This window comes from Fringilla coelebs (assembly GCF_963513975.1).
Source record: "Fringilla coelebs genome assembly, chromosome: 21".
NCBI classification, from domain to species: Eukaryota; Metazoa; Chordata; class Aves; order Passeriformes; family Fringillidae; genus Fringilla; species Fringilla coelebs.
Genome location: NC_140047.1, coordinates 2139807 through 2163529, shown reverse-complemented (window position 1 = coordinate 2163529; position 23723 = coordinate 2139807). Strand labels below are relative to the sequence as shown.

At 49.9% G+C, this 23723-nt stretch overlaps 1 protein-coding gene across 14 annotated transcripts in view; it reads left to right on the top strand.

Annotated features, from left to right (window-relative positions):
- The first annotated feature begins 1397 nt into the window (after nucleotides 1–1397).
- Nucleotides 1398–23723, top strand: part of ZNF618 (zinc finger protein 618) — a 149481-nt gene continuing 127155 nt past the window's right edge. For all 14 annotated transcript variants that reach the window (XR_014616672.1, XM_084219917.1, XM_084219915.1 and 11 more), the window contains exon 1: nucleotides 1398–1753. Coding sequence is in view for 13 of the 14 variants with exons in the window: in XM_084219917.1 (XP_084076043.1) it covers nucleotides 1709–1753 (45 nt within the window). In the remaining variant the exon portion in view is untranslated. The remainder of the gene's footprint in view (nucleotides 1754–23723) is intronic.

Here is a 23723-nt window from a genome sequence, read left to right as displayed (position 1 = left end):
GATTTGAAATGAAATCTGCATAAAAGATATTAAGAAAAATAAATCTGTGTTTTGCAATATCTTTGAAGTTATCTTTAGGCTGGGCAACAAGAGCAAAATCAGCATTTGGCTTTCGACAAATCCTTGGTTTTGTGGAACTCTGGGGAAAGACAGTTTCATGGGCTGGGGCAGGAAAATTCACAAGTTCAGATTATTTTATTAATACTATTAATAACTATTTTTGGCACTGCTTCACAAGGAAGAAAACACCAGGTATGTATGAGATGTAATTATGTTTATAGTTAATGCTGTGTGCTTTCCAGGGCAAGAAAAGCACTACCTTTTTTCCTTTTCTTTTTGGAGGAAATTAACAAAGTTTGCTGACAAAATTAACAAAGTTTGCTGAGCGGCAATGAGGGTTGTGAGCACGTGGTGAGGAACAGCTCTTTGTGGAGGGACAGGGTGTCGGGATGAGTTTTGTGTGAGAGTAGAGAAAGGCTTTCCCCTGTTTTGTGTTGTGGCAAAACAACTCTCAAACATGGAGGGACCAAGAGATGGGAGCTTCAAGGCTAAAAGGGCAAGGCGTGCTTTCAGCCCGGGGTGTGTGTGGGGGGAAGAGTGTTGGGGGAGAGGAGGCAGGGGTGATGCTGCCCAAGCCATTTGGACAATCATGGAATCACAGACTTCCATCAGATGGAAGAAACCAACAAGGATCATCCAGCCCAGCCCCTGTCCCTGCCAAAACACCCCAGCAGCCCCACCCTGGGCATCCCTGGCAGCGCTGTCCAAAGGCTCCTGGAGCTCTGGCAGCCTCGGGGCCGTGCCCATTCCCTGGGCAGCCTGGGCAGTGCCAGCACCCTCTGGGGGAAGAACCTTTCCCTGAGCTCCAGCTTGACCCTCCCTGACACAGCTCCAGCGGTTCCCTCGTGTCCCTTCTGGCGGGCCGTCTGTCCCCTCTCACCCCGCGTCCCCACGGATGCCGCTTGGTCCCTGGACCCTTCCCCACGTGCTCAGTGAGGTGTATGAGGGGTACGAGGCCTGGGGAAGCCGTACGGGACCCCGGCTCTCCCCGCAGCTCCCACCCGCCGGGCTCTCGCCCCTGCCCGGCCCGGGGGCCACCGCGCCGCCCGGGGACTCTCCCCGCGAGGGGCCGGGGTCCGCAGCCCGCAGCCCGGCGCACACACACCCACCGCGGGACACCTCCCGGGGGGCGCCGCGGCGCGGAGCGGCCCCACGGCGCCGAGCGGCCCCGCGCCCGCCGGGCGGCGGCCGGGCCGGGCCGGGCCGGGCTGCGCGGTGCCCGGCGCGGGGGCGGAGGGCAGCGCGGGGCCGGCCGGGCGGGCGGCGGGGCTCCCGCGCCGGGCCAGACTCAGCCCCTTTCTCCCGGCGCCGCCGGCTGCGAGCGCGCTGCGGCTGGAGCTGCCCCCAGAGCGGCTCGTGATGGCGGCGGCGCGGGCTCGGCAGCGGGAGGCGCCCGCCCAGCCCTGCGCGCCGCGCCGCTAGCGGCAGCGCCCGTGCCCGCGGCGGCCGCCCCGGCCCATGCCCCGGGGGGAAGGGGGGCTGCAGCAGCCCGGCGAGCCGCCCACCCGCGCAGCGGGGGCATCGCCCCCACTCGCCGCTCCTGGGAGGGCGGAAAGCAGGCAGCGGCGGCGGCGGCGGCGGCTTTGTGCGCGGCGGGCGGATCGCAGGCCGCGGCGGCGCGGGGCTCGCCTGCTCCCGCCCCAGCCCCATGAACCAGCCGGACGGCTCCGCTCCGGCGGCGGCGGCAGCGCAGGTACGCGGCGGCCGGGCGGCGTGTCCCCGGGGGGAGGCGGAGGGAGCGGGGAGGAAGGGAACGGAAGGGAAGGGAAGGAGGGAGGGAGGCAGCCGCAGCCGCCCCGTCGCGGAGCCCCGGCGGCGCTTTGGCGCAGTGCGCGGGGGCAGCGCCGGCAGCGGCCCCTCGGACCCCGCGGTGCCGGAGCCCGCGGCCGCTCGGACCGGGCAGAAAACAAAGCGGAGCTCAGCAGCCATGTCGGGGACGAGCCGCCCCTCGGCCCGGCCCGGCCCCGCACCCCGGCCCGGCCCGGCCCGGCCCGGCCCCGCCGCGCCCCGCGCCCCTTCCCGGCCCTTTTTCTTTTTCTTTTCTTTCTTTCTTTCTTTTTTTTTTTAATTTTTTTTTTTCCTCCTTCTCTTAATTTTTCCTCCGGAACGTTTTGGTTTTTTTTTTTCCCCCCCATTTTTTTTTCCATTAAAACGACGCCACCTAGAGGAGACTATTTCGTAAATAATAAAAAAAAAAAAATTAAAATTGAAAAAAAAAAAAAAAAGGAAATATTCTGCTATTTCTAATTTTTTTCCCAGAAAGTTGGGGCCGGATCCCCCATGTTGGGGTTCCTCCGGCAGCTTCCGCAGCGCCCTGCAAATTTCGTGTGTGTCCCTTTGGAGCCAAAGCCCAGCTCATGGAAATGAAAATTAAACAGGAATTTGAATGAATTCAGGTTTTTCTCCCTCCACCCCCATTTTCTGGAGAAAAACGGAGCCTGGGAGCAGCAGAGTGCTGGGAAAGGAAAGTGAGTCAAGTTTTTGGTGGGCCCCCCCGGGTGAGCTGCAGGGAGGGATTAGTTTGGGAAAGTGGGAGAATTGCTGTTCCGGAGCAATTAGGAATTGGGCTTCATTGTAATTTTGAACTTGTGCAGCAAGCTCTGCCAAAACTCAGGGTTCATTTTTTTTTTTCCTTTTTGCTGCAGTGCTTAAAGTTATTTTGTTTGAAATGAGGAGTTTTGCAGGAAAATGAAGAACCCAGAAAATTTGCTGTGGACACACCCAAATTTTTTTTTTTTTTTTTTTTTTTGTGATTTTGGATTTCATGCAAAACTGCTGTTAAACAATGAGGTTCTAAACACAGTCCAAGAAAACACGAGGACAAGCAAAATTAAGAGTCGAATGTCAGTTTTATTTTAGAATTTCTTGGATTTTTGGATGGTTTCTCCTAGCATAATTAAAACAATTTCCAGCATTTAATTTCCTATTTCTTTTGTAGAGAAGAAAATTTCCATACTATGGTTTTTAGTTTTTTTTTCTCCTTCTTTTTTTAAACACACTGTAATAACTCCATGTCCTATGGCTCACATAAATCTAATATTTACACAGGTTTATTATAAGGTCCGCCATGATATTATGAATATGCATAATTAACAATATTGAAAAAAAATAATTGCAGATTTTGTGATTTTCATTTTTTTTCAAACTGAAGTGCCTTTAAAGGGCTCAGCCATGATATTTTTCACAATTTCAAAATCCTTTTTCTCCTTGACTGTTAAAGCCTTGCTGGAGTTTGAATTGAAATTTTTTTTTTCATTTTTATTTTTGGTGGGGTTTTTCTTAATTGTTTTGTTTGTTTGTTTGTTTTTAATGCTGTCCTATCCCTATTATTTTGCTGTTACAGAGTGCCTGTGAGTTCTGGACTGTGCACACACTGGTTTATTATTGTAGGGTTGCCCTTGAATACTGGGGTCTTGGTATTGATCTTTTTAAAAATAAATAACAAAAGAGCACTGAAACATGCATTGTTTCAAGAAAAAAGCAATCTAGGAGAGCTACATGGCCTTTCCACCCAAAAGTGGGGGAGGGAGAGGAAGGGAAAGATTAGGTCAACATTGAGTTTTACCAACCTTGACACAGTATCCTCTCTAAAATGGGGACAAAATAGCAAGATGGCTGGCTCCACAGCTGCAGCAGTTTGGATTTTTTTTTTTTTCTTTTTGAAAAAAAGCATTTTTAAATTTTAAACTCCAAAGTGAGTTTCTGGAGCTGCCGGGCACCCACCAGCAAAGGCTGAAATTTGGGTGCTGCACAAAATAAAATTAAATTTCGAACCAGAATGAATTTTTAATTTTGAATCTCAAAACCCTGAAAAGTTTTTTTTTTTTTAAATTTTTTTTTTTTTTTGGTTTTGATTTTCTGTTCCCTGTAGTTTGATATTTGATGGAAATCAGAAAGGAGTGGCTGGTGAATTCAGGGTTCGGGGGCTGTTTTCACTTTTCTCCCCTTTATTTGTTTCATGTTTTGAGTTTTTCAAAGGGGGGGGGGGGGGGAAATGGAAAAAATTTGCAAAGCAGGATAACTCTTGGGTGGAGGAAGAAATACTCCGAAATGTCAACTCCATATTTTTATTTTTGCATTTATTTGCCCCCAGCCCCCCCGAAGGAGACCCACCCTCTTCCTGAATCCCTTTTTTAGCAAATAATGGAGCGGGAGGCCGGTGCCAGCCCGGCAGTGGTGCACTCGGAGCCGGGTGGCACATCTGGGTAAAAATTACACACAATGCTCCAAATTGGATTTAACAATCCTGGAGAATATTTTATTCATGGTTTCGTCCAGGAAGCTGTAGCCTGGTGGCTTTTCCATATTCTTATCCTCCAAGAATTCCCTTCCTTGAGCTGCCCCCCAGAAGTTTTACTACAATATCATTGTACCCCAAGAAACTGTTTAGCTGTAATTTATTTTTTTTAAGGTTTCATACATTTTTTCTCGTGTGAATCAGACCTTTTGATGCTGCTTTTCCTTTGCTCTGCCACACTCCCAGAGATGTGGGGAGCATCCCCGTGGATTTGGGATTTGGGATCTGGGGGGGGAACGCACTGATGGGTGCTGCATTTTAATTAGAATTAATGACCAAGCCTCAGTTCTGGGGTCACAGTGCCAACTGTGCCAGTGATGCCTTTTGAGTTTCTCCTGAAGCAGAGGGGTTGAAGCTGGGGAGGCCTGGGCTGGAGGTGTTCTCAGCCGTGCTGGGGGTGCTGTGTGTGCTGTGCAGCGCTGGGGGCGAGGCTGTGTCCTCCTGCACGGGGATGCTGTGGGAGCTGCAACCCTTCCCATCTTTAACTCCCTGGGGAGCTGCAGCTTTCCAGCACCAGCTCCTGCTGCTGGCGTTGTAATGGGTCTGAATCTCACCTTTCTGCCTGTCCTTCCAGCACAAACCTGCTCCTGCCTGGAAAAGATTTCATAATTTTTCATTGCAGTCTGCCTTCAGGGGGATTTTTTTCCCCCCTTTTTTTTTTTTCTTCTGGAAAGTTGATCAATATTTTATCCTTTTCAAAATTGCTGTTGGCAGCCTGGAAGGGGAAGGGGAGGGAGGGAGCTCAGCTGAGTGATACCAACAGATTTCTTGTGACATAACTGAAATGTATTTTTTAAAAAAGAAAAATTTCCAGGACCTCATTTTCAGTGACATATTTTCATCCCAGAATGAAAACAGACATAATATTATTAAAGTAGTAGATAATATTTATACAAATGCCATATAAAACCTTGGGAGGTTATTGCATGACTCCAGGATAATTTAAATATATATCACTGCCATAATGCAACGCTGGGAATAGTTCAGTTCACGGGTGCAGTCACGTGGCCCCGGTGATGCACAGTCAAGTTTGCAATTATGCAAGTGCAGGAGTGAAATTAGAGTGGAATTAGTGTTCTAAAAATTAGATTAATTTAATTTTAATTTTATTTTGCAGGGGAGAGGGTTGAAACCTGCTCTAAGAGTCATGCTGATACAGAGTCAGGATTTGTGCCCGCTGTGGGGGGCAGCTCAGGCTGAGCTCAGGGAAAGGTTCTTCCCCCAGAGGGTGCTGGCACTGCCCAGGCTGCCCAGGGAATGGGCACGGCCCCGAGGCTGCCAGAGCTCCAGGAGCCTTTGGACAGCGCTGCCAGGGATGCCCAGGGTGGGGTTGCTGGGGGTCTGGGCAGGGACAGGAGCTGGGTTGGGTGATCCTTGTGGGTCCCTTCCAGCTCAGGACATTCTGTGGGTCAGTAATTCTTTGGATGCTGTGCCTGTTCAAGGATTTTGACCTTCCCACCATGGCATGGCTGGACTCGGTACGAGGTCCTGGATGTGGTGCCCGTGGCACAGCCCCCCTGGCACAGCCCCCCTGGCACAGCTCCCATGGACAGGTCCTGCAGGGCCACGCTGCCTCTGGGTCCGTGGCAGTGTTGGGTCCCTGGCACTGCCCACGGAGCCCCTGGTGGCCTCTACTTGAGCAAGCTTGAGCATGGCTCAGATTTCGGGAGTGGCACAGGGGAGTGTGCCAGCCAGCCCAGGGTGGGATCAGGGTGTGCAGAAGTGTGGCACTTCCCGAGGGTTTGTTGCATCTCCCGTTCCCTGTGGGTGCTACCCTGGGCTCTGTGCTTGCTCCAGTCCATGCTTGGATCCCTGCAGGTGGTTATCTGTGTGCTGGGAGCTGTAAAACAGACAAGAGTGGTCCTGCAGATGTGGGGAGCCACCCCAAAATCTGAGTTTTGTCAGAGGTTTGCCCGATCAGGCACTATTTGTACATTATGTACCAAGTGGGGTGAGGGGAAGAGGTGCCTGGGCAGGGGCTGCCAGTGCTGCTGGAGGCTGTGCATGTTCTTGGTAAGGGATGTGGGGAAATGGCCCCAGGAGAGATTTATTTCTTGCAATTTCCACATTTCTGTGCATCTAGCATTGTGCATATTTGGAATTTCACATTTACGGATTCCATTTGGCCATACTGTGTTTTCTGGGGAAGAAGTTTCTAATTTTTAAAGGTCTTTTATGGATTAATTGCTAGTCATCTGCCTCCTTTTTGCTTTTGTTTGGTTCCTTGAATGTCTCTTGATTATTTTGTACTATGTGATGCCAATTTAGTGGTTAACTAGTATGCAAACTACATCTGGACGTGTTGACTTTGCATTAACAATCATTGATTTGTCTGGAGCAAGGGAATAGAAATGAATGCTGCTGTTTACCATGGATAGTATATGAAAAATAACCATTTGCAATGTGCCTTTCATCAGGGCACAGGGCTCTGGTGCAGCTTGTCACAGTGGCTCTGCCTCATCACGTGAGAGCTGAATTTGGAAACCATGGCACCAGGAAAAGGGCCTGGGGAAGGCAGGGGCTCCTGCTGTGTGGGGAAGGTGCCCTGTGTAGGAGCAGCTCCTGGTGACTTTGGTTAGCTCTGGTGACAGTGGGAGTGGGGTAAAGTAGTAACAGAGAGGGAGTGGAAAAACATGAGTCTATGTAATACACAATATGTAACATTTAATGTACACCACATGTATAGAGCTTTTAGCATGGGAACATAACCAAGAGGATGCAGAATTTAATAATCAAAAATAATAAGCAGAAGGTTGGGTTGATGGTGGCTTTAGTAACAGCTGTTTCTCCCCAAAACCCGTGGCTGCAGATGTGTGGAGGGCTCTGGGTGGAGCAGGGTTTGGTGCTTGCTGGCCAAGGGGAAGCTGGGATGTGGCTGTGGCTGTTCAGGTGACCCTGGGGTGTGGGAGGCATTGCTGCACACTTGTGTCTCCTCTGGAGGAGGGGAAAGGCTGAGCAGATGCTCTCTCTGCAGAGGAGGTCTCTTCCCAGGATGTGCTGAAGACATCAAAGCTGCCTTGTGCTCACTCTTTGGTGTTCCAAGGTACAGTGGTCCCTTGGTTGAGCTGGGATGTTCAGACCTTGAGTCCATTGGATCCACTCATCCCTGGACCTTTTCTGCTGTCTGCTGCTGAGGGCTCTCACTGCTGCTGCTGGAGCAGGATGCTCAGTGTCAGTGTTGGTCATCTTTTGGGCTGGGCTCAGCAGTGAGTTTCTTTCCACACTGAAATTGCTTTGCGCGTGCTGGAATGGGTGTCAGAGCCCACATGATGGACACAGGTCATCTCCTGAAATGTGGGGTTTGTACTCCAGCACTACTGAGAGTGTAAATGCACAGGGAGGTGCTGGGCAAGCTGCATGGTGGCTGAGCTACTTGGGTTTCACTTGTTGGATTCTCTCAAAGCGAGCAGTGGCAGAAAAAAGATATTAAATCTAGAAAATTCTCCTGTGTGCTCATTGAAAGTGCAGAGAAGCTTTGTATTTTGAGTGGTGCATTTGGGCAAGGAGGCAGCACGGAGGGCACGAGCAGCGTGGCAGTGACAGGTAGATTAGAATCCATCCCCTCCATTAAACCCCCTCTGTACCCCTGGAGAAGAGTTCTTGTGCTGCGTGTTTCCCAGATTTTTGGCAGTTGAATGGCAGTTAGCTCTGGTTCACTGACCGGGCTGCCAGGGCTTGTGCCAGCACGCTGGGAGCTCTTGCTCCAGCTGGGACGCTGCCTGGGGCAGCCTGGGGAGCAGGGGCAGGGTGGGGGCACGGGGCATGTTCTGCCTGCCCTTGATGGGGTCACACCAGCTGCACCCCCTGCCTGTGCCTCCCTGGGTGTGGCCTTGGCTGAGACCAGGGCAAAGTCCCACACTGCCACTTGGGGCTGATGGAACTGTGCTGCCTCTGGAGAAGCTGGAGGCCATGTGGCCCTTCTGGGGCGAAACTGCAGAGCCCTGGGTCAGCCTGGCATGGGGCTGTCCCCATAGGAAGGGCCAAGGGTGGCCAAGCCTTGTGCTTTTTGGTGGTGGCACCGGTGTCACCACACCAATTCCTCTGCTAGAGCAGCTTTCCTTGGGAATCCCTCCCTTTATTTCCCTCACCTGTATTTCCAAGGCACTCCAGTGTGTGCTTAGAAAGGTTTCTCTGCTGTACTGTACCTGCAAAGATTTAATTATATAGGCAAGGCTTTCCTTGCTTGTGATTCCCAACACTCCTGCTTGTTTCATGTCTATATTTGGCTGGTGTAATGTGGAAAATAAGGCTGGAAGTGGAGAAGTAGAGACTGGAGAATTTGCCTGCACTGATAAGGGGCTGACAAAGGGAAACATGAATGTCAGAGCGTGGAGCAGAGAGGAGTTGCTGGAGCCTGGAGGAGCTGCCATAGGTATTTGAGGGATCAATAGCTGTGCTGTGTTTGTGCATGTGGATGTGCCTGGGACACTCCTGGATGCAGTGAGGTTCTTGGGTGGGTCTGGGATGATGTGAGGGATGTTGGGACCATACTCTGCCTGGGCCAGGAACACAGGAGCTCTGTGGTGCTTTGTGCCATGGTTTAGAAATCAGGGATGTTATCACACAAGGTTTGATATCTCAGCAACTGACAGGAGTGAGAGCAGCCAGGTATGTGAGACCTTCCCACTGACAGTGAGCTGAGCCAGGCTGGATGGGCCAAATGTGCTCACACGCCAGTGCTGGTGTCCCGATGGCACCACCGTGTCTCCAGGCTCTTCAGGATTTAATATTTGTTGTGATTTCATTTTACTAGATACACACAGGCAGCAGTAATCTTATGGAAGTTAATTTTTTGCTCTGCGTGGGTGTAGGTATCCTTTCCTGCCTGAAAATAGCAGCAGAAGTCAGTTTTCAGGAGTTGGGCGTGCTTGCGTTGAAGGGCCGTCATTTACTGCTTCCAGTATGTTGAGAACAATTTTAGTGCAAGTATTTAATTGCTTTAGACCTATTTTTAGAAATATTAAACCTCAGTTTTCAGAACTGCAACCAAAGCCAGCAGCTCTGCTGGTGTGGGAGAGCCAGGAGGGGAACCTGGAGGAAAACCTGGAGCGACGTGGGCTGAGGGCAGGGCAGGGTGTGGGTGCTGCAGAGCCTTTGGGGTGCACCCTTGAAATCGAGTTGTCTGTATTTTGGTGAGATTTTTTTTTTTACTACTATTCTATTTACTTGGTTACACTAGGAGAGAGGGAATGAATGAAACCTGTTTCCAGCAGATTTGTACAATTTCTTGAGTTAAGTCTGCAGGCTGGTGGATATAGCTTGGAGGCTGAGCTGGGAGCATCCAGAGAACAGCGTGCAGGCAGCACCAGTAGGGCTCTGGCTCAAAACCCAAGAATAGCTCCTGCTTTTCTGGGTGTAAATCTGTCACTTGAGGTCTGATGTGCCTTACTCTGTGGGCTGCAAATCCTGCGCTTTCACTGGCATTTGTGAGATATTTGTGATTTTGAGGGTGGGAAGAGAGTTGTAAGAAGGCAGGATAATTACTGGCTGGGAATAAAACACCTTTTTGAATTTGTGCATGCATTTTGGAAACCTCTGTAGGGAGGGATGGCTGGATTTGGATCAGGCTGGTGGCAGGGGGATCTGAAAATCCCCTTGGGAAGCACTGGGATTTCTCTTTGCAGTCAGGGTATGCTGTTGAAGATGCTGAGGGGCAATGGCAGTGGCAGTGACACCAGGGGACAGGCTGGGACCTGGCCTTTGGTGGCCCTGGGGTTGGACTGGCAGGGCTGGAGTTGGACTTCAGGAGGGAAGGAATTAATGGAAGACCACCAGGAAGGTTGCCCTGGGGTGTGTTTTGACTTGGCTTCAGGGCATCTCTCTGTTTATGGTTGGTGCTGCTGGGGTTACTGCTCATTAACTCCAAGGGAGGCATACTTTTACTGTCTTACGTGCCTTTATTTTAGAGGCCTTTAAATTTGGCTGGTTGGTGATAACAGCAGTTAGAATTGGCATTTCTGCTCCATGGGGTTTGTTAGGATGTGCCAGAGACACAGCCTGGCAGGGGACCCGCTGTGCCTGGAGCTGGGGAGGGCACTGGGTGAGAAATAAAAAATCTAAATGCACCCAGAGAGCCACTCTGCATCCCGAGGGGCCTGGGAGCCCTGCTGCTGTGCTGCTCCTGGGGCTGCTGGCAGATGCCAGGGGATGTGGGAGAATCCCCTGGAACATTTATTGGGGAACAGCACCCAGAGGGTGCTGGCACTGCCCAGGCTGCCCAGGGAATGGGCACGGCCCCGAGGCTGCCAGAGCTCCAGGAGCCTTTGGACAGCGCTGCCAGGGATGCCCAGGGTGGGGTTGGGGGGGGTCTGGGCAGGGACAGGGGCTGGGCTGGGGGATCCTGGTGGATTTCTTCCAGCTGTGGATATTCTCTGTGATCCACATGGAGGGAATAGCAGTGCCCTTCATAAGTGAGAAAAAAACCTCAAAATCTCAAAATCGAGGTCCCTTTTCCTGAAATCTTGGTGGGGTTTTTTTCTTTTCTTTTTTTCTTTTTTTGTTTTGTTTGTTTGTTTGTTGTTATTGTTGGGGGTTTATTTTCTTTTTTTTTTTTCTCCTATGTAATCTGATTTGGTTTAGTTGCCAGAAAGTAGATTTGCTGAGAGTGCTGCGTTTGCTTTTGGTTCCTGATAAGGTGGAGGAGATAAGTCCCACGTTGTGGCTGTTTGTTTGTGTGAGTGGGAAATGTTTGTGCTTCCCTCCTTTGACAGGGAGCTCCTGGCCGTCCTCCTGCAGCATAAACACTGCTTGTGATTGGAGTTCATTATGTGAGATTTGAAATGTATAAAATGAAATGTTCCTGTCTGCTTCAAGCAGACATATGTCTACAGTTTGCAAATTAACCTAATTAAATATATATGTAGAAATTTATGATATTCAGCTCCTAGCACAAGGTATGCAATTAGCATCCTTGCCAGCAAGGAATTTTCCATTTCTGTCTTGACTTTTCCTCATAGGAGATGTGGTTTGGGGTTTTTTAATTTTTTTTTTTATTTTTAATCTTCAATCTCTAATTTTTGTTCTGCTTTGGAATTCACTTAGGGACAAGTCCTGTGGGGATTTAGGCTTGTGGTTAAATTTCCCTACAAGCAGATTTGACTGAAGTCAGTGAAACATTCCCTAATTCTTGGGCTCCAGCCTGTCCCTTTGCCTCTGCAGGACAGGAGGAGTTTGTTTTGTTAGGAGAATATCATGAGCAAAATAGCATTCTGGAGGAAAAAATTGCATTTGAATATTTACATATTTCAAGGCTCTTCCTTCCTCCCACCCAAAAATAGAAAAAAAAAAAAAAAAGAAATTATCTGTCTCCTCTTGATTTATGGAATTTTCAAGTGTTTGGCCAATGTTGTTTCCAAAACACCCCATCCCTCTACCTGAGCTGTCTCTATTGCAGGAGACTTCTTCACATAAGAAGTACAAATCCATTATTACAACCTCTCACTAAGCAATATTCTGGCACCAGGAATACTACTTTTAGTTCCTTTTCTGCCAGAGTGTTGGGTTGGGGTTTTTTTTAATATTTAAAGTTTGATCACATTAGAATAATTTCCTATATAAATAATAATTTGGTCTATTTTGCATATCAATAGTTGACTCCATTTTCTTCACAAAAAGCCTTTTTTCCCCCATAAACATCCCCACTGTTCCAGCCCAGAAGGTACTCTTTATTAGCCAAACCAACCAAGTCATGACGTTCCCAGCTCAGCTATTTTAATGATCCCACAAACCCAAAAAAGCAGTAGGAAATTTTTCAGAAGCAAACTGCAGAAACTTTTTTTTTTTTTCTTTTTGGGACATCATAAGTTTTCAACTTTCTGTCCAATTATTTTTGTTACATTTTTCCAAGCTTCAGGCTGTAAACTCAAAGAATTTGGAACTGTTCTTTCTTCCTGGAGATTTAGGGGTGTCAAAGGTGGCCCAGTGCTGGATGGAAGAGCTGAGAGCTCAGCAAACATGCTGCCTTCATTCCTAATTTCTGTGCAAGACCTGTTGATAATTCTCTGCAGGATCTATTGATAATTCTGCACGGGCAAGGTGACATGCTGGATAATAATCATTTTCCCCCCTTGGACACCTTCACAAGCCTCTCCTCCTGTATTTTCCTTTGACTTTGCTGCACTGCTGTGTTTCCCATCTCTCTGTTTCAAGGCAGAGGGAATTTTGCTCTCAGCTCTGTCCCTTTGCAGGAGCTCTCTGCTCTCCCAGGTTGAGCTCCTTGGTGTCTCCTGCCCTCCCTGGGTGTTTCTGTGCCCTCTCCATTACAGGGATGCCTTTTCAAAGGCCATCAGCAGCTCTGATTCCCAGTTCTCCATCACCAGCTGTTGTGGGGTGACCAACTCCCTAAGTTAGAAGAAGAAAAGGCTGATGCAGGCTGGTTTTGGGGTTTCCTTGTGAGCCTGCAGCTATCCCATACTCAGATCCTTTGTAGCTCCAGCTGTGGGACACATGATTTACTGTCAGAGCTGTATTTTCCACTGCTTCAGGTGTTTCTTGCTCACCTCAGTGCTGTGCCCCACTTTGGAGGCTCCTCGGATCTTGTCCCAGGATGTGTTGCAGCCCCTTGGGATGTGGATTTTCCATAGCCTGGCATTACCCACCACCAAGGCAATCATTTGGATAATTGCAGCATCTGCAATTTATTTAGGCAAATAGGGGACTGAAAAATATTTGCTTTCGCTTGCTTGTGGGATTTATTTTTAGGGTTTAGCTTTGTGCTTTGGGAAGCAAAGCTGAGCCATCCTGGTGTCCCTTTTCCCCGAGGTGCTCTTTGGGGCTGTTCTGGCCACCCTGTCCATGGCACAGGAGTTTGCCTGGCTGCATCACCCTTCTTGCCCTTGTCTGCTCCCTGGTTTTGCTCAGCAGTCTCTGTGCAGGTGGCTCACCAGGGGCTCCAGGTGAAGTTTTATGCCCGGGCACATTTCTGTCCCCGCTCCCATAATGAGTCGCTGGTTCCATCAGAGGCCCTCAGCTGCTGCAGAGGTGCCCCTGAGCCTCCTGCCTCGCCTCGGTGAGTGCTGCTGCCTCATTTGGGCACCTGGGTGTGGTGCTGGGGCCGCTTTCCCTGCGCCGTTCCCTCCCCAGCCCCGCCTGGGCTCGGAGCAGATGGCTGCGGGACCCCACTGTGATAATGAACTGTTCCTGCCCTTTATTTTCCCTCTCTTAATCAGTGGTTAATCAATGAGGTGACTTCTTACTTCATCCTGTGCATGTGAAAGTGCTGTGAGTGCACTTGCCACAAGAGCCTTCCCAGAGCAAACTCTTTTGGAAGCCTTTGGAAGTCTGGGTGCTGCACACCCTGTTCAGCAGGGCTCAGAACCCAGTGACTTGTGGCTGCAGGAACCTGAATGACTCCTGGTGTTTCTCTCTAACTCATGGGAACACTTTTAATTATTCTGTTTTGCTTCAGGTTTTAAAGTTACTGTTTATAGTAATTTTTCTGCCATGAAAATGAAGTTCTGCAGTTCCTTGGAGCCGTTTGAAACAGTGGGGTCACAGTCAGTGCTAGCTGGGTTGTAGGTGGACAGCAGTGATTTTGGGGGTGCTGAGTGATTTTAACAGCTTAATGCCTTTCAGACTTTTGGCTAGATGCTCTTGGGCCCTGGAGATTTTTAGTTTTTTGCTGTTAATTTTGCTAGGCGGGTCTGCAGCTTTCCCTGGTGACCCCACAGTTTGAGGCAGATGCTCCCCTCATTCCTCACGAAAGAAGAGTCGAGGAAGGGAACTGCTGAGCCCTGGCACAAATGAGCACTGGTGCAAAGAAGTTGAATTTTTATCCTGTTGTTTTATCTTTCTTCATTACTTTATTTATCCCAGAATCTGGCAGATTTCTGGTGCTTGTGTGTTTGATTATTACTTTTTTTTTCCTTGACCTGTTTCTCAAAATCTTTTTCTGGATTGACTTTTTTATGGTTTTAAGTGTAGCTTCCTTGAGTTTATATTCTCCTAATTTGGATTTCTTTCTGAGGATGTCTTTTTATTTCTAATGGCCTTTTCCACTCTGCTGTTAAACTATGATTTTTGTTTAACAAACCCCCTTTGGTAGGTGATAATCATCTCCAAGTTTTCCACCTCACCTGCAAGGCCTTTTAGCTGCTCCATTAACACTCTTAACAAATTTTCTTGTTTATAGAATCAGAGAATGGTTCCTCTTGTGAGGAAAAGCTGAGAGAATTGGGATTGTTCAGCCTGGAAAAGAGAAGGCTTTGGGGTGACCTCACTGTGGCCTTCCAGGGAGCCTGCAAGAAACATGGAGAGATTCTTTACAAGGGATGGAAGGACAGGACACAGGGAATGGCTCCCACTGCCAGAGGGCAGGGATGGATGGGATATTGGGAATCGGGAATTGTTCCCTGGCAGGGTGGGCAGGCCCTGGCACAGGGTGCCCAGAGCAGCTGGGGCTGCCCCTGGATCCCTGGCAGTGCCCAAGGCCAGGCTGGACAGGGCTGGGAGCAGCCTGGGACAGTGGGAGGTGTCCCTGCCAGGGCAGGGGTGGCACTGGATGGGCTTGAAGGTCCCTCCCAACCCAATCCAGCCTGGGATTCCCTGATGTGCCATGTCTGGGGACACAGTGTGGGGACAGAAAGTGCTGTGTGTGGGACCTTGAGCACCATTCCTGCATCAAACTGCCTTTCACATTTGCAAGTCTCTGTGGGATTGTCTGAATTCTCCTCTGACTGAAATTGTGTTTCCTGCCTTGGCAGAGAGTTGCAGCCTCTCTGATGTTCCTTGGCATTTTGAGCATCCCTCTGTGCTCTGCTTTTCTGGGATGGGCTCCCAGTCCATCAGGGTTCTCTGCTACCTTCTGTCATAATAATCTTGTTTCATTTATTGGGCTGCACTTTGCTTCTCTGTCAACACAGCTCCATCGTTCCCATGTAATTTGGATATGGATTGCAATGCCTTGAGTCTTTTTCTCCTACCTGAAATTTTATGAAGCTCTTCGGGGATACAGTACATTTATGACCTCATCAATAGAAAATGCTTCACTTACACTGGTTGTTCCTGTAACTTTGATTTTCTCAGGCTTTAGTTTAAATAGGTTTTATATGCTGGCATCTGTTTTCACTTTGATTTTGATGGTGTCTGGCTTACTCAGAGGGGCTCCCTTTGGCTCAGGCCCTCCTCAGCTCCCACCCTGCAGCCTGGTTACAGGTGGGATTTCACAAAAAGGTCCTGAGTTTCACTTTTGGAGGCTCTGCTGTCCTCTGTGCCATTTGCAGGCGTTTCTAGCAAAGTGTGCCATGAAGTGAGAGCCATAGTCCGGGCTTAAAATTGGTCTCCATGTAGGGTGCAGCTGGTGTGGGGCAGGACCCTGAGTCCCCCTCTCCTGCCTCCCCTGCCTCCCTTGCAGCCTGAGCTCCTGTGAGCAGGGCAGCACCTTGCTGGTGAGAATTAAAACAGACTAAAAGGGAAAGAAAGGAATATTAAAAGGAAGAGATGACAGTTATCTTTGAGTTAGAAGTTATCAAGTGCAGAAAATGGATTAAGGAAGTTAAAAACACAAGGGGAAAAAAAATCTGTGACTGTCAGTGCAAGGAACAGTAAGAAAGTATTTGTATTAGGAACAAAAGAAATTCTAATAATGGTTTGTGTAGACTTATCACGGCTGAGGAGAGGTAAAATGCATAATAAAGCAGAAAAACTAGACATGTTTAATAAATATTGCTGTTCCATATTTGTAAGGAGGAGGAATGATCCACTCTCAGTCCGTGTGCACAGGGGCTGAGCAGGGCAGGGGTTTCCAGCTGCTCCTTGGGGTGATGTTCCCTGGGCACTCCTGCTGGGTCTGCCCTTGGGCTCCTGCAGGGTTTGGATACCGTGAGAATACTGCAGAGGATTTGGTGGTGCTGCTGTTGTGCTGCCTTGGCCTGGCCAGGGTGGGGAGGGAGCACAGGGGAGGAGTTGGTGGCAATGTCAGATGGAGAGAGTGTGTCCTGAGCTGGCCAAATGGCTGATTTTGTGTCATTCCCCAAAAAGCTGGTATGAAGCAGGCTGCAGACAGGGTCTGGCACGGCCACAGGCATTGACAGTGGTGGTGGTGGTGAGGAAGGAGGGACTGCAGCTGCCCACAGGGAGTTGGGTCATGGAGTCATCTCCATCGAGTGAATTTTGAGTTGGATCTTGGGATTGGGCACCTGGAGGGATGGGGCTGCATCTGCTTTTGGTGTGGGGAGACCAGAGAGGAGCAGAAGTGCCAAACCAGGCTTTGGGGTGGGAAAGGGGCAATTGCTGCAGGGTGAGCAGTGGCACTGAGTCTGGGAGTGGGGGGATGCCAACCACGGTTGTGCAGAGCGAGGGAGCCGTGTGTGAACAGCTCTTCTCTTGCCTGGGCTTTAATACATCATCCCCATTTTCAGTTCCCTCATTTCCTTCAGAGTTGTTGAAAAGTTGGAGAAGACACAGAACATGTGAGTGGAGTGAAGCAGTTTGAGGAGTCAAAGAAAATACTCATTAGTGTTTGTTGTTAAACATTTGGGGACATGCACTGTATTTTGGGAAACTCTCTGCCAAAAAAAAAACTCACTCGTTGATTTTTATCTTCATGGAGCCAGTTCTCCATGGCTTTAAAAAGCAGAAAATTAAAAAAGCAGGTAGCAGAGCCTTTGGTTTTAGCAAAGTACATAGCAAGAAACAATACCTGGAAGCAGGATCCAAACACTGAGATGACAAAATGAAGACGCAAAAAACATTTCTAAAAGTAGGAGGTGGAAATTTTGAGCAGCAGGGTAGATTGGCTGTCAGAACAAACTGCCATGGGGAGCTGTGGGTGCAGCATGCTGGGTGCTTGTTCTCTGTCTGTGGAATAAGTGCTTCAGGGTTCAAGCAGTGAGCCAGGGCAGAGCTGTGCTGTGGTGTAAAGAATGGCCATTCTGTGGCTTCACAAAAGATCCTACTTTCTGCCTCTGTTTTGGTGTCCTCTTTCCCAGTGTCTGATAGCAGATGGCTGGGGAAGGATTGTAAGGAACAGAGGAAATATTGAGTCAGCTTTCCTTTAATTTACTCTCTAGGTTCCACCAAATGGACCCTAAATTATTCTCACTTCCAAACCCTACAGGATGTTCCGAACCCTCCAGACCATCACCCACACCCTGGTGCAAGCCCTTGCATGAAGTCAAAGTATTTCCAGGTGGCTTTGTCCCCCTTAGAAGAGATATAACTGAAGAAATTCATATGTAATCTCCTGTAACATTGAGCACAAAAGGATATTTGTTTACTTTTTGAGGCAGGAAATGATAATGAATAAGGTAGTTAGGGAACACATGGGGCTCAGTCATTAAACAATCTGCTTTATATTCCTAATGCAAAAGCAATGGGCTGAGCAGTAGAGAGAAGAGTGCTTAGACCAATATAGAAGAATATGGATTTTTATGGAAGCACTTGTGGTCTAAAGGAGACTCCATTCCCTCTCCCAAGAGGAAACCTGTTGTTGAAAAGGGAACCTATTGTAGAAAACCTCTTGTAGACAAAATGGGAGATATTTACAAAGTGCTGCAGAGATCAGAGAGGAAATTTCCCCTGGTTGACTCTGAAATCAGGCAAAAAAAGCAGCAACTGAGCTGAGGTGGCTGAGTGAAGATGTAAACAGTATTAGGAGCAGTAAGCAGTAGGCTTTTAAAAAGTATAAACAGTCTGGTAAGGAGGAGGATAGGAAGATCTATTAAAATAAGCAGAAGGCAGTTAAAAGGATAATTAGGAAGGCAAAAAGAAGTAGAGAAGATCTAATTGCTAAGAATATTCTGACTTCAAAGAGTTCTTTAGATATATTCAGAGCAGACAGAAGCTAGCAGAGGAAACTTGTCCACTGAAGAAATGCCAGGGATTGGAGCAGGAGATCTGGGAAGAGCGTGTTTGTGAATGAGCTGTCGGGTGCCTCTGGCTGGGGCTGTGCCCACAGGGGGTGCCTGGCACACCCGTGTCCAGGACCCAGCTTGTGTGCTGTGCTGGGAGCCCTGATCCATCAGCACAGGGAGCTGCAGAGCCCTTGGGCACCTTCACATTGTGGGGATGCTGTTTTTAAACAAAGCTTCAGGTTTGTGCAGCTCTCCAGGAGCCTTCGGTTGCAGGGCAGAAAAGCCCTGTGCTGCCCTCACCTGTGAATGTGGGGGTGACCCTGCCACAGCCAGGCCTGAAGATTTTTCTGAGGACCTTTATGCCTGTCAGGTTGGAGAATACTTCTTAGATGAAGATACCTTTTCCAGAAGGAGACCTTTGAACAGTCACCACTTTTTCAACCAGAGCAGAGCACTGAGTGCCGTGTCCAGTTATTTCTTGAGCACCTCCAGATATGGGGACTCTACCACTTGCCTGGGCTGCCCATTCCTATTCTTGACCACCCTTTCCCTGAGGACATTCATCCTGATGTCCATCCTGAGCCTCCCCTGGCCCAGCCTGAGTCATTCCTTCTCCTCCTGTCCCTGTTCCCTGGGAGCAGAGTCCAACACCCCCGGCTGTCCCCTCCTGGCAGGAGCTGTGCAGAGCCACAAGGGCCCCCCTGAGCCTCCTTTGCTCCAGGCTGAGCCCTTTCCCAGCTCCCTCAGCCTCTCCTGGGGCTCCAGCTCATTCCCCAACTCACTTCCCTTCCCTGGACATACTCCAGCCCCTCAATATCCTTCTTGATGTGAGGAACCCAGAACTGGACATGGGACTCGTGGTGTGGCCTCATGCGGGCAGAACACAGAGGGACAAATCTCTCTCTATGTTCAGCAGGCGCTAAATCAGAAGGAAAGATAATGCCACAACTAAAACACATTCTGGCTGGAAGTTCATGAGTCTTGTGCATAAAAACCTGGGGACAATTTATGCAGTTTCTCGCTAAGCTCACCCGATTTAGATTTTCCTGCTTTGATCAGAGTTGCTTTTCTCAGCAAGCTGCCCTTGTGGAGAGCTGGAGTGTTAGGGACTCCTTTGTATATGTAATTAAAAGCAGTCTTGTATCTTGATATCCCACTGTGGTTAATGTTTCCTTTAGAAAAATGGGTTGACTTTAACAGGCTGGGAAAACTGGGAATTCTTCTGGTGGCTGACGCAGGGGCAGATGGGCTCCTCTCCACCTGCTTACCCTGCTTTAGAGAGGAGGATCAGCAATGCCAGGAGATCTTGTTTGGTTCCAGTTTTTGTGTTTGTTAGGTCAGATTCTGTGTGTTCCCACACTAGATCAGTTGTCACAGCCTGGAGCAGGGACGTTTTCCAGCAGTGGACACTTCCTCTTGGTTTCCACCAACGTGCCTCATCGCTGTCTGCTCTCAGACATTTCTGGAGCTTGAATCCCTCCCTACTCTTCACCCAGCTGCCACCGCAGTGTGGATTTCAACAAGTTTGGGAGGAAATGAGCAGTGACCCAGCAGCTGCAGCGTGTGGCTGTGCAGGGCTGCTCCTGGGAGCTGTGGTTGCACGGGCAGTGCCTCGCCAAGGGCCGGGTTCCGTGTCAGCGAGCGCCGCGTGCCTGGTGTCACATCCTCACTGGAGGCTGGAATTCGCCTGCCCGGGAATGCGACCAGAGCCATTGTTCCTGGATTAGGACTTGTCCCTTGAAGCATCACACCAGTTGCACAGAGCGTTTCAGACCCACAGCCCCGACTGTGTGCTCAGCTGGGGGCTGCCAACTCCATCGGCTTGAATGAGGTGTCCAGCTGTGCCCAGCATTGGTGCCACTCTCTGCACAGCCCCACAGTCCGTGTCTTTAGCTCAGAGAGGGCCTCCTGCTTGTTCTTGCACAGCCCTTCCTTTCTTTGAAGGCAGTGAGGTAGCAAGACCCTTCCTTGGCATAAACGAGATCGTAGGGTGGGAGAGCGGCAGCCCCCCTGGATTCACAGCTTGGGGCTCAGGTGGAACCAGCAGACCTGGCTAGCCAGTTCCATGATGGCAGCAGGATGGTCTTTCTGCTGTTACGTTTCTGATGGAGTGGAGAAATGTCTTAATTCTTGAATACTTAAGTTTTCTCTTTTTCAAAAGGGATTTGAGAGGTTTCATACTAAATGTTATTAGCCCAGATAAGGAGTTACAGTCGTAGGAGTGAAAAAGCTCCTTGTATAGAGAAAGAGCTTGGGAGTGATATTGGGCAAGTTCCAACAGGTCCAGGTGGATGTTTTCTATGTGCCCATGCTGTTTTAATATTAAACCTCTTTATTTTCACCTGCATTAAGTGCTAATGAGAGCAGGGTGTCTGTGGGGCTGAATGGGAAATAAAGCAAGACAAGCACACCCCGTCTGTTGTTGCGCTCTGCTTTCCTCTTCCCTCAAATCTGATATCCTCCAACTTTATATCTCATCCAACCAAATTATGATCAGAGGAAAATGGTAATTTAATTCAAGGGGAAAAAAGTTTAATTAAAGTCCAAAACCAATGTGTGGGAGATATTTGTGCAAAAGTTACGTAGATCTTGAGGAGAAGCTTTTGTCCATCAGCAGATTTAATTGGAAGCAAAAGAAGTTTCGTCTTGTACTGGAAAAGAAAAAGAGGTTTATGGAGTCCTGGAGCCACCAGCCCAGAGAAAGAGGAGATAAAAGCAGGAAGTCCTGGTGGAGGGAAGGGTTTGCTGGTGAGATATTACTGCACTGAGCTGTGCTGGTCCTGGAGCTGCTCTCAAATCCCAGCTTCTCTGTCCCCCCATGCTGTGGTTGGGTGGCATCAGCTCAAATGTAAGTGAAGGGGGAAGGAAAGGGGCGGCTGAATGGCATCTCTTAATGAGCCTTTGGGGCCAAGGCAGGTGGGAATGGGATGCAGGACACTGTTGGGACTCATTGCACTCAGGAGCCCTTGCTCTGGGACAGCATGTCCCTGGAGCTCAGGTCCTGGCAGAGAGGTAGTTGTGTAGACCTGCTGCCTGTAGAAGCAGTGGTGGATGAGACCAAGATGTTCCCTGAGGTGCCCTGCATGAATTGTTCTGTCACTCCTCTGTTTTGTTGGAGAGACATTTTCTAACAGTCCTGTCCTTCAGATTTAGTTTGTGGTGTTGCTGGTTTTGATTTGTCTCAGTTGCAGGATTTGTAGTGAAATGTTATTTCAAAAACTAAATTCTGTCCTTTGAACTTTGAGAAATTAATCCTTTTTCTTCACTTTTTTCTTCACTTCCTTGAAAGGATAATTTGGAGTCTTTAAAGGCCGAGTAATGCAATTTTCAGTAAAATTCTCACTCCGGTGAGCCTTCGCTGGTTGCGTCAGCTCTGACCAAAGCAAGCGCAAGAGCCACACCTGCCCTCAGGTGCGCTGCCGGACACGGTGTGCGCGGGGTGTAGCCTGGCAGGGAGTGCTGACCGCCGCCAGCAGCTGCTGCATCCCCCGAGATCCTCCTGCCATGCTCCTGGCCCGCTCTTGTGTCTCTTGGCAGCCGCGGGCAGCACCGTGGCTTTGGCCGGCGCTGCAGCCTCGTTCCCTGCTTGGCCGCGGCCGCCGGAGCGCTGCAGATGTGGTGTCAGACTACCAGACCCAGCCCAGAGACTCCTTGGCTTGGCGTACCTCTGTGGCTGCTGCTGCCTGCACGTTCAGAGGCATCCAGGATTTCCTTTAAAAATAGCTCTGTGCTTTTTATGAGGAGGATTTTCCGAGCGCAGTCTGGAGGCAGAGCAGCACGTTACAGTCTCGGGTTTGCCGGCAGCGTTACTGAATAACTGGAGGTGTGAACTCCCTCAGCCCTCGTTTGTTGGATGTTAACGACACTGCGAGTCATCCTGGGGAAGGGAGGAGTGGGTGGCAAGCAGAGCCTGAAAGATGGGAAAGGGAGCCTGGCCAAGAACACGCTGTTGCCAAAAGACCAAAGTGCTGGTCCTCTGCCTTCTGTCTGTGGTCATCTGCTGCCGATCTCACGGGCTGCTGTTTGCTGGGGCCTTCTAGGCATTGATTTATGTCCCTAACCTTGGAAAAGCACATTAAAAAAATACAAAAACTCAGAGCTTTGTGCCAGGTTGGTGAGTAACTTGGCTTGTGGAGGGGAGCAGTGAGTGGGGAGCAGGAAGCAGAAAGAGGAGCTGCCTGGATATGAGGAAGAAGGCAGCACATGGTACCATCAGACCAGACCACTGCAGCCACTCAGGGGCTCACCTCTCTTGTGGTTTAAGGGGATGGGGACTGTGGCATTACAACCAGAGCACTGGAGTTCAGCAATGGGGTGGATGCGAAGGGAGAAGTTTCCTTCAGCAGCTCTCCCTGCAGTGTGGTCCGCAGCTTGCGTGGATGTGGTTGAACTGCCCTGGGGTTGCTGTGACCTGGGTGGGGATGTTGCTGCAGCATCAGCTGCATTCAGGGCTCGGCTTTGTTCCCCTCATGCTTTAAGGCACGGTGTGTTTCAAGCTCAGCACCAAATCTGGAGCTGTCATCCCTCTGTGCCCACACTGGGGTCTGACCGGGCTTTCTCACACAACTTGATAGCAGTGGCTCTTTGGCTTGTGTGGCATCAGCTCTTCAGCACTGCTGGCTGAGGTCAGCTCTGATGGAGCTGGGCACTGTGAGTCACAGTGGCTAGCCTGGTTACAAGTAGTTGAAGAATAAACCATTCCCAGGGTTGCCAGAGCCGCAGACAGGAGCAGGAGCTGGGTTTTGAGCCCTGGAGCAGAGCCACGTCCCCCCTGCCGTGCCCTACCTCCACTGGGCTGGACCAGACCCCACACCAGCTCCCATCATGGCTCTGAGCCCTGGAACAAGAACACCCCCGAGCAGTGCACTCACCCTTCCAGCTGCTGCCAGGCCTCCCCTGAATTTTTATCTCAATCACTGTATTTAATGCCTGAAGACTTGGGGAGCTCCTGCCTTGCAGCTGGAGCCATGCAGCGGCCATTGGAGCTCTGCTTTCCAAGAAGCAGGTGGACCTTCCTCTTTGGATAAGCCAAATGAAGAATTCTGTTTTAGGATGTGCTATATAAAAATATTTGTGTCCCATCTTAGTGCTTCCCCTGCAGTGTGTGCAGGGCTCTTGTGCCAGGTCTGAGCTCCAGGGCAGTCCTAGAAGGCTCCTGTGAAGACACATGGAAGCCCTCAGGCTCTCTCCCTTAGCCCTTTCCAGCCTTCCGCCCTCTCCAGGAGCCTTGCAGCCCTGCTGCACCCTTTGGATGTTGGCTTTGAGTGATTGTTGGCTCACAGGTGTGGTTCTTGAGCAGCTCTCTCAGTCCCATCCAGTCTGGCTCACACAGAGCTGTGGGATCCAGCAGGGGCTCGTGTTGGGCAGCCTGACCCCACGGGCAGGAGGATCCCAGCACCCCGTCCTGGAGTGCCAGCAGTAACCAGAGCTGTGGCATGAGGGGGCACTGATGTCCTGAGGTCTGACCTGACCTGTCCCAAGGGGCTGGAACAAGGGATGTGCTGGCCAGCTCCCCCTCCTATGCTCCATTTCTTCCAAAATTTGCAGAGGTTTCCCAAGGTGCAGCTCACCAGGGG